Consider the following 11,035-nt stretch of genomic DNA (forward strand, 5'->3'; position numbering starts at 1 on the left):
TGGCATGTGGTGCTGGGGGATTGAACCGTGATCCCTGATGCCTTGCCAAGCTTGTTCTAAGTAGGTGCTTTAGACCACTGAGCCATCTCTCCAGCCCCACATGAGAAACATTCTAAGTCAGGCCTGTGTAGCTCCTCCAGAGAAGAACTATTGTTGGATCCACCTTTACCGAATGTACCCACCTAGTATATAGGATATAACTTTTTTGAGACACATGGGATAATGATCTTTTCATTCTAATGAAAGCTCTTGTAGTGGAACTAGTTTAACTTTTCATTTGTTGCTTATTCACCCACACCACATGATTAAAGCATGTTAGCTCAGTTTACTAAAAACTTTCATAATCCAGCTATTCCTAATTCATAGTACTGACTCCATGATGTCTGCTCTTCGCAGTCTTTACTTACTGAAATGTCTTGACCAATTTTTCTTTTTCTCTCTCTCTTTTTTTTTTTTTATGTGGAACCAGGGATTGAAAGGCCCTTGTACTTGCCGGGCAAGTGCTTATTCTACTGAGCTATCTCCCCAGCCCCTTAACCAATTTATTTTTGAAGCCGTTGTCTTTTAAAAATTGTCTTTATTCTGTGTGCATGTAATTACTGGGATGTCAGTCTCCAGATAAATTGGACTGTTAAACTGCTTTCTAAAGCAGTAGTATATATAGTAAAATTAGAACTGAATGACTAGCTGGGCAAAATTGGGCCTTTGTGGCATTGTAATTACTTCCTCTAATTTAAAAACATTGTGTAATCCTAAGCAATGATACATATTTGAACATTTGAATAAATAGTTACCTGATATAAAACCAGGCCCTAAATTATGTATAGGAAATTATTGCTCTGATATCAGAGAAAAATCATGCACCCAAGTGACTGGCATTTTGTGTAAATATCCCCGTATTTGTTTTCTTTCTGATTTGGAACAAATTTTAAAAGTCAATTCCATAGCTTCCAAAGGCCACAAGGTACAGACATTTTTTTGGAGGGACTGGGGTGTGATTCAGCTGTAGAGTGCTTGCCTAGCATGCGTGAAGCCCCAGGTTTGATCCCCAACACTGGGGGGGTGAGGGCAGATCCCTTTGGATGTTTGTATACTTCGTGACAAACATAGCAGGCTGCATTTTCTCAGCGTTCCATAATAGGAGTTGGGGACCATGTGGGGAGTCCATGCAGTGGACTCTCCATAGTTTCATACTTAAGTGCTTGAGTCTCTTCCCATTAGGAAATGCACGGAGAATCTTTTTGGTAGGTCTACAAGGTCTTCCCAAGGTAGAGCCACCTGACTGGTCGGTGCATCTCTGGAATTCTGGAGTGTCTTCCTTTCCTCTTCCCCCACCTAGGATGAGACGATGAGATGCCCGCTGGCTTGGTTGGTAGAACTGTGAGAGCAGTTGAAAAGCACTCAGCCAAACCATGTCACGAACTGTTAATGTCTTTAGTGAGGTTTTCTAACATTTTTTCAAGTTCTTTCTACCATTCACTTCTATGTTACAAATGGTTGTTTTAGGAAGAAATAGAGTGCAAGAAGTTGTTCGTTTTTATAAAATTCCTCTGGCTGTGCCAAGTAGAGCTGATAGGGAAAAGGCAATTTTCACCTCCTAGATTTGGAGATCATTGTTGAGGGAGAAGATGAACTTTTGATACAGATTGCTACCTCCTTAGTTTATCATACTGTCTGTGAACTCAGTAAAGGACAAATGAATTTTTGAGTCATATTTGTCATAGGTAATATAGATCTGATTGTAGACTTTCTTATAGCATTTTGTAGATTTTTTTCTTCACTCTAAATAGAACTAAACATAATCTGGGTTGATACATGTTTCTTACTACAAAGCATGTAGACAGCAAAGAAGAGCACTACATAAAATACAAGTGGCAGTTTAAAGCTAGAAAGTAGAGTTGGTATATCTACATCATCACCTAATGTTCCTCAGAGCTGACTTGTAAAACTTGAAATATATATAGGAATTATTTGGGGATCTTTAAATGTAGATTATTTATGGTGGAGTAAAGTCTGACATCTGTTTGGGGCAGGGGCAGCACTGAACTAAGGCATCATGCTTACTTGGCTGCTGAGCTTTTGTTTTGAGACAGGATCTTGCTAAGTTAACGGCCTTGAACTTGCAATCCTTTGACATCATCCTCCCAAAGTAGTTAAAAGCATGAACACTGCACCTACATGTCTGCATTCTAACCAACTTGAAGAGATGCTGATGTGTTGCTTGTTGAGTGTGTCTGAAGGACATTCAGGGTATATGCACATTTAATAACCACAGATATTAAAACTTTTCCTGCGCCAGGCACAGAACAGTAAAGTGAAAGGATGAACACTGGAATCTGACAACAGATTTAAACTGAAGTTCTCTGCTTTACTAGCTTAACATTGGGCAAATTTTCTCTAAGGCAAGGTTTCCCTGCCTCGGCACTATTGATAAGTTAGGCTGAAATAGTCCTTTGTCATGGGGTCTGTCAGATGTGTTGTAGGATGTGTAATACTATACCTAGCCAGTGCTACTAGAATCCAACAGTACTCGTCCCTTCCAGTTGTGACAATCCGGAGATGACTACAGATGCCAATGTTTTAAATTACTCTTTGATTGAGAACCACTGTTGTAAAGGCTATTGTTGAGAGTGGAAATTGGGAGAGGGAGCTAATGATGTATTTAATCTGAGTAGTATGCTTTATCATGAAGCTTCTACAAGACAGACAAGGGGCAGGGAGATAGCTCAATAGAATAATAAGCACTTCCCTGGCAAGCGCAAGGGCCTGAGTTCAGTTCCCAGTTCTAGGGGAAAAAAAAACCAAACAACTACAAGACAGACAAGTAGGTAGTCAGCAATCTTTACTACATCTTCTTTCTGACGCTATCAATAGTTTATTATCAAGAATTACTTGCAATTTTTAGGTAGGTAGATGTGAACGCATAGTACAGTTGGTCCTGTTTCTGCCTGTTTTTGGAATATGTTGTTACACTTTAGCTGCTCTGCCTCTTTGTTCACTCTTGTATTGATTGTTGCTATTCCTAACTAAGCCTTTAAAATTATAGCTAAAATAACATCTAAGTTAGAGGTTTGTGTGTCAATAAGCCAAGGGTTTTTGTGCTAATGAAACATTTAAAAAGTGGTTCCTAACTTTGCTTCAGGATGTTTTTGATCAGAAGTCCTAATAGTGTCTGAAATTTGAAACTCTGGCTTTTGATGTTGAAATGGAAGAACAGAGTAGTCTGTAGTTAAATACTGAGGATGGAAGTAGGGGATGAAACACAAACAAAAGCAAAGTGAAGCTTAACATGTTTCTGCCAGCTTGAACCACCAGTGGGTCGTGCTTGTGTGTCTGTCCCATTGGGCAGCTTGTACCACTTTTCATACAGTGGGACAGTCATGCATGTATCACCAGTGGTTCAAGCCCCACCTGGCAGTGCAGTGTATCAGTTTTGACCAAAGACAGTATAGGGAGCCACTGAGCTATCTTCCATCCCAGCCCTTTTAAAATTTTTGACACAGGGTCTTGCTAAAGTTGCATGCATCTAGTGATAGTCTTTTACAATTTTTTTTTTTTATTAATTTCTTAGGGTTTACCCTATATAACTTGTATTTTGTACTATATATAACTTGTAAAAGTAATTAGCAGTTAATAGCTTTGGGCATTGTATAGTATCAAAGCTGCATAACATCTGTACAGCCTTGTCAAGGGTAACTCAAGTGAATAAAGGTCTCTGAGGGACCTAGGAAAAGTTGCCAAAGGTGCCAGTGGAGATGTTACTGATCAGTCCTGTCTTGTGTCTTGTGAGTAATCCTTGCATTTAAGGTTTACATATGCATGAAATCAGAAGACACTATAGGAATAAAATACTGTGTCAGAAGAATGTCTTAAATTGATATTTTTACTTTTTATTTATTATTATTTATTTGATAGAGAGTCTCATGTCTCAGCCTCCCCAGCAGGGCTGGAACAGCATGTGGTACCGGGGAATTGAACTCATGTCCTTGTGCTTGCCAGTCAGGCACTTAGAGCTATCTCCCCAGCCCTTCTATTAAAGTTTTATATTTTATTTTGAAGTGTTTTGGTTTCAAAGAAATCTTAAATCTCTTAAAATCTAAATGACGTAGCCAGGTTTCTTAGTATCTAAAACTCTTCATACAGATTGACAGTTAAATTTTAGCATCCTCAAACAGCAATAATTTGGCCTCAAGGTGCGGGGGGGGGGGGTGTTCTCTTATAATCCCTGTGATACTTTAAACAATTGGCTTTAAAAAACTCATGCAAAACTGAGGTGGGGAGATAGCTCAGTAGTTTAAGCACCTGCCTGGCAAGTGCAAAGACCTGGGTTTAGTCCCTGTACCAAATGCTGTGCTGGCCCTGGAACCCTGCAAACCCAGCGTGGTGGTGCACATTTTATAATCCCAGCACTGGAGAGGCCAAGAGAGGAGGAGCACTATGAGTCTCAGCTACATAGCAAGACCCTGAACCAAATGAGTACGTGCATCTGAATGAATGAATGAATGAATGAATGAATGAATGAATGAATGAAACTGAGATGACTTAATCAAAATAAATGCCCAGGTGAGGACAGAGTTAGACAAGGCAAAATGGTGAAGTGCATGTTATTCCTGTTTTTGCTTAGTATGTGGAACTTTCCTATTTGTAATCATGCAGATTGGCTATTTAAATTACATGCTTTTCTAAAGTGTACTACACTAGGGAGGTGGCTCAGTAGAATAAGTGCTTGCCTGGCAAGTGCAAGGGCCTGAGTTCAATCCCAGTTCCGCGCCCCCCCGCCCCCCAAAAGGACTACAGCCAGTGCTTGAAATTGAAGTTAGGTTTTTTGCTGTGTTACCAAAAGTATCTGCTATTAGAGGGGACAGAAGGCTAGTAAAGGCGCACCTCGCTGACCTGAGGGTAGATCCTACTGAGCAGGGCCAAAGACGCTGGACAGGTCCTTTCTCAGCACAGCCCCACGTGGATTTTGCTGTTCCTTGTTTTGACACTGGCCATGAGGTAATAGGTCTGCTTCATCTTAGACCAGTAGATCCTATCTAACACTTAACCTGAAAAGGCAAAAAGACCTCCCACCCCCCAAAAAAGAGCAGGCCTCTCTGTATCATCATTTTTGCTATTTTTTTTCTCATTAAGAAAATACATATAGAAAGTATATGCATTATCCAGTAACAGCAATGTCTGAAGTTTGTTTTTTGATTCTCAGACATTTCATAGTAATGCTTGTGGCTCCCAGGTTAGGACTCCTGCAGCACATTGTTACACTTAATATTTACTTGTTTCTGGTGCATCTTAAACCTCCACTTTTAAAGTTTTTTTTTTTTTTTTTTAAATATCTGAAGAAGGTCTGTTATCTTTTTTTTTATTAATTTTTATTTATTTGAGAGCGAGAGAGAGAGAGAGACAGAGAGTGTGTGTGGTGTGTGTGTGTGTGGCCAGCTCAGCCCACCAGGGGGCGGGGCTGGCTGGCATGTGGTGCTGGGGGATCGAACCGCGGTCCCTGATGCTTTGCTAAGCTTGTTCTAAGTAGGTGCTTTAGACCACTGAGCCATCTCTCCAGCCCCTCCACTTTTAAAGTTTTAACAGAAATGTAAATCTTTATTTGAATTTGTACTTATGCATCATACATAAGAAGCTGAGTTTTTGAAGACTCAGTGTCCCTGCCGGGCATATGCTGTAATCTCAACACTCAGGAGGTTAAGGCAGGAGAATTAGATTCAAGACTAGCCTAGGGAATTTAGCAAGACTATCTCTAAATGAAGTATTTTCCAAAGCCCTGGGTTCAGTCTTCACTACCACAAAGTAAACAAAAAGCAGTATGCCTTCTAACTGATGGTATTTTTAGGAAACAGCTTGGAATATTGTCAGCACTGGATTTAAAGGACTTAGTTATTTGTCTCAGCCTTGGTTCCTTATCTATAAATAACTTTAGATCTTATATCATTACAAAGAACAAATTGACTTCTCATGGCTTTTGAGGCTGGAAGTCCAAGATCAAAGTGCTGGCAGTTCCACTGTCTGCTAGGGAACTTACTAAGTTTCCACACAGCTGTCTTTTTTTTTTTTTTTTGGCGGAACCAGGGATTGAACTCAGGCCTTTGCGCTCGTCAGGGAAGCACTTGGTATTCCACTGAGCCATCTCCCCGGCCCCTTACACAGCTGTCTTAGTGCATTCCCTCACACTGGCAGAAGAAAGCGAGAGAACTCAGGGTGTTTCAGAACAACACTAAATCCCCATCCAGGAAGGCTTCTACCTTCATTAACCTACTTCACTTCCAATGGCCACCACTTAATACCTTTACTCACTGGGGTTAGGATCTTGGGGAGGAGGGAATACGGACATACAGGCAAACTTGTGATAAAGAACCTATTCTGATCTCAGGAGATGAAGTAATGAGGGTAAAATCCTCATTCTGGGAGAGGTTACTGCTTGTGTCTGTGAGACAGCTGATTGAGAGCTTGCCCTAGCTTCAACCTGTGAAAATGCTCATCTGTTCATCATGGAAAAGAAAGCTTTTAAACACAAAGACAAATGAAGCCAAGGAGATAGCTTAGTGACCTAACCACGTGCCTGGCAAGCACAAGGTCCCAAGTTTGATCCCTGGTACTGCAAAAGAAGAAGAAAAAGGCTTCATAGTATGAACTGGTCTCTTATATGTCCTCACATAGAGCAAGGTTTTAGTAGTTCTTAGGAATGCCCACCACGAAAAGATAGTTAAGGACTATAGTGTTTGAGCCCATAGGGATAACTGATAACTTTTTTTCCCCTGGTACTAGAGATTGAACTTAGGACCTGTGCTTGCCAGGCAAGCACTTAAGCCACTGAGCTATCTCCCCGGCTCAGTGATAAATTAAATGGAGACCATTACCAGTTAATGAGATGGATGGGGACTGTGAGCATCCTACTTTTAGTCTCGTCAGTCTCTGCTGACCCTCTTGCTCCAGCCTCCCAGAGTGCTAGACTTGGGCCTGTGCTTCCACACCTTGTGTTTTAGTTCTAAAGGCAGTCCTGTGCAGCACATGTATAGGTTTGGGCTTAGTGAGTTGCTAAGGTCACACAACAACTTTCTCTCCTTGGCTATGCCCTTCTGACAAAATTACAAGATCATGTCTCCCCCAGGGTTTTCTTCTCTTAAGTTCATTTCCCAGATTCATGTTCTGAGGCTTCTCCCACTCTATAAACTTGAGGTGGAAAGAAGTGTGTATGTGTGAAGGGGGGGAGACCCTGTATACTGTATTAGGTTCTAGGAAGGTATAATCCTTAGTAGTATAGTAGGCTTTTTATTCCTCTTTCCTCCTCATGTTTTTCTTGAAGGACTTGAACCTGATGTGCCAGGAACTGAACTCAGGACTTCACACTTGCCAGGCACTGGGCTATTAGCCTACACTCCATCCCCACCCACCCCAGCCCTTGAACCTGATTTTTAACAGTATTTGTCTTATTCATTGTCAGAACCCTTGACCATGCACTGCCTAGGTCATGAATATTAAGTTCACATCATATATTTAAAAATACATCTTCAGCTCAGTGGTACAGTGCCTGGCTGGCAAGCAAGAGGTCCTGAGTTCAATTTCCCATAACAAAATAAAAATAAAATCACATCTTTGCTCTGTAGAAACTTAAGTATTGACTGAGTTTATAGGACCTGAAAGGAAAGGACAGACCCTTTTGTTTCACAGTCACATTTTTAAAAGTCTGAGTGAACTCAGATGAAATTTTGTGAACAAGTCACTTGGTACCACTACCTCAGGGCTTTTTTTTTACATTGAAGCCAAAACCAGGGCCAGCCAGATCCCTGGTGTGCCTTGCTGGCCCTGCCTCCAGTGTGCATTGAGATGGTGATTGAGACTGGGCGCAGTGGTGTGCACTTCGGAGGCTGAAAACAGGATCACTGTGAGTCGGATCTGTGTAGTTAGACCCTGTACTAAATACATTTTTTTTTTTAAAGCCAAAACCATTTCCCCACTGTTTTGTCTCTTTTCAGTTCCATAGAGCGCCCTTTATTGATTTATGGAGCAGGTATATTACATTCTTTGTAAGTTTTAGGCTTTGGAGGGTAAAGATTTATTAAATATGTTAATATAATTCAATATAAACCACCCTGGAAACAATGCTTTGGAAAGGTACTGCGAGCAAATTATGTACCTAAGGTACCAGGATTGGGTTCATGTGTTTAGAGAATATGAAGGCAGTATTTAATGTATATGGAAATGAAAACTGAGTAACTTGTAATTGAATACTTCTCTCACCCAGTAAAGTTTATAATGTAAAAAGAACAGCAGTATATTACATTCTTTTCCGGTAAGATTATGGAGATAAAGGAAAAAGAGGCAGTAAGTCAGAAAAGTCAAACTTTTGCACTTTCTAAAAAGCCTACAATGACAAGCTCTTATGGAAAAATTTGTCATCTGTCACTGATTTAGCTTCTGTGTGCTAATATGTGTTTCTTTTTTGTTTACATTTTATGTGTCAAGGAGAGGTTTAAGAAGTGCCCCCCCCCTTTTTTTTTTTTGCAGAACAGGGGATTGAACTCATTAGAAAGGATTTAACATTCCTCTGTCAACTTTTATGCAGTTATTGCTGCCCTATCTCAGGTTCTGCCAAAATGGTGGGGTTTTTTTTGTTTTGTTTTGTTTGTTTCTAAAGGAGCATCCACACAATAAACAAAGAGGGAAAAGAGAAGTGATCGATGCCCCTTTTTGAGAGGGAATGTAAGGATTTGGGATGGTGCCATCATCTGCTTACCTGCCAATACCATTATTCCACAGTGCTGGTCCTAAAGGTGACAACATCTATGAGTGGAGATCTACCATTCTAGGACCCCCAGGATCTGTGTATGAAGGAGGTGTATTCTTTTTGGATATCACTTTTACTCCAGAATATCCCTTCAAACCTCCAAAGGTAAGACTTCCCCGCGATGTAGTTTACACCACAAAACTAGATTTTATTTTGTCTTGAGGAGTCTATGTGAGCACACCAAAACACTTTGTGCCTCATTTGGCAGAGACCATATCTAAGTGTTTTAAATTACACTATTTTTATTTGCTTTGTTTTTATCAGACAGGGTCCTGCTATGTTAGGCTGGCCTTGAATTCTCAAAGTAATCCTGAGTGCTGGGATTATGGGTGTGTGCCACCACACCAGGCAAATTGTGCTATTTATAGTGATGTTAGCTACCCTGAATTAATCCGCTAGTTTTCTTCCTTACAGAAAAAGGTGTATCAAATTAAAAAGTTTTAGTACCCATGCGCTTAAAACTAGAAAATCAGAATCACTTTTGTTCACATCATCCCTCAGCTCTGACTAGAGTCAGTGGGGATCGCCCAAGTCACTCATTCTTGATCCCTCAACAATTTCATCCAGTCAGAAGTAGGACCAAGAATTGAAAGTCATTAAAATTTTTTTTACATTGGTATCTCAGAGTAACTGATGTTCATGCAGTTGTGTTAATGTATCTTCAAAGTTTGTACAGCTTTTAGGAGGGTGTAGCCATTATTTGGCTAGTCTTTAATTATTTGGCTAGTCTGACGTATGGCTCTCAATGTTTATGATTCTGAAGCGTGCTTCCGAGCCATGTAGTACTACCAGCTAACACAAGAGGTCAGCAAACAATTAGCGTAAGAATTAAGGAAGTATTGGACTTTGCTTTTTAAATGAAATTGACAATACCAGAGATTGTATGAAGGAATACCATCTTGCCTCAGATTTACTAAGCAGTATTAACCTATCATATCAGCTTTAAGTTACTATATGTTACTCACCTTTTAACAACCAAAACAGCTAAGAGTTTAAGATCATTCAGTTAAATATTTGAAGTTTCCTGTTTGAACATTATTTGACACTGTCTTATTTTTTTAGGTTACATTTCGGACAAGAATCTATCACTGTAATATTAACAGTCAAGGAGTTATTTGCTTGGATATATTGAAGGATAATTGGAGCCCAGCACTAACTATTTCTAAAGTCCTCCTTTCTATCTGCTCACTTCTTACAGACTGTAATCCTGGTAAGGTTATTAGTCATTTAAAAAAAAAAAAAATTCTTCCTCACCTGAAAAATACTTGCTATTTAAACTAAGATTCTTTCTAAATATTTTTTCTAGGAGCTTTGAAAGGAAAATTTTAATCAAGACAAGTTTTAGGAACTTTATCACTAATTAATACTTTCTAAGAAAGGGGTGTTTTAAGACTTACAGTTCTCTTAAACCACCTACTGAAATGTAGGGTTTCCTGAGGCCTGGCCCAAAGCTCAAAACTGACGTAGCCTTCAAATGTGAAAATGCTCCATGGTCCTTTTTTTTTTTTTTTTGCTAGATGCTGAATGAGTTCTTGAGTTGTGATTTTTGTTGGACTTTCATGTATAAAATGCTTTTTTTTGGGTTAAAGCAAATACAAAGATTCTGTGTTGAGAGAGGAGATCCAGGTCTTGACCTGTCTCCCTGGTTCTCCTAGGCACACTGGGAAGGCTGCACAGTGCCATGGCGAGTGCTCCTGAGCTGAGGATCATGAGCACAGCTGTGTGTTCGTGGTAGACTGGAGTCTTAAACAGTCCAGATTCTATTGCATTTCATGGAACACAAACAGCAGAGAAACTCCATTGAGTGTTACTTGTTGGGAGAGAAATGGAATAAGGCAATAAAGCTAGAGCATTCTATTTCTGGAAGATCTCCCTCCCCCACCTCATTCTCTTGTTAAAATAGAAGGAAAAACATAAGCATGGGGAAGTAGTATTTTTTAACAGGTTAGATCACAAATACTCTGTTGTAATTGGCTATAAAATGTTATTTTCCTCTCTCCAAAGTAATCTAGTTTTTCTTTCCCCCCCAGCCGACCCTTTGGTGGGAAGTATTGCCACTCAGTATATGACCAACAGAGCAGAACATGACAGAATGGCCAGACAGTGGACCAAGAGATACGCTACATAAATTGAATTGAGTTTTCACAATTCTTACATTATTTGTCTGTCACAGAAGAGAGCTGCTTATGATTTTGAAGGGGCAGGGGAGGGTGGGAGTTGGTAAAGAGTAGGGTATTTCTA

General features: G+C 40.0%; 1 protein-coding gene across 1 annotated transcript in view; it reads left to right on the forward strand.

The window, feature by feature from the left end:
* The window catches only part of LOC101586133 (ubiquitin-conjugating enzyme E2 E1), an 85,321-nt gene extending 74,301 nt beyond the window's left edge, over positions 1 to 11,020 (forward strand). The window contains exons 3-5 of the mRNA XM_004634184.2: positions 8,767 to 8,899; positions 9,857 to 10,004; positions 10,825 to 11,020. Of these exons, the coding sequence (XP_004634241.1) occupies positions 8,767 to 8,899; positions 9,857 to 10,004; positions 10,825 to 10,922 (379 nt within the window). The 3' untranslated portion in view covers positions 10,923 to 11,020. The remainder of the gene's footprint in view (positions 1 to 8,766; positions 8,900 to 9,856; positions 10,005 to 10,824) is intronic.
* Positions 11,021 to 11,035: the final 15 nt, after the last annotated feature.

The sequence above is a fragment of the Octodon degus genome, unplaced genomic scaffold (genome assembly GCF_000260255.1).
Source record: "Octodon degus isolate 3935 unplaced genomic scaffold, OctDeg1.0 scaffold00059, whole genome shotgun sequence".
Lineage (NCBI taxonomy): Eukaryota > Metazoa > Chordata > Mammalia > Rodentia > Octodontidae > Octodon > Octodon degus.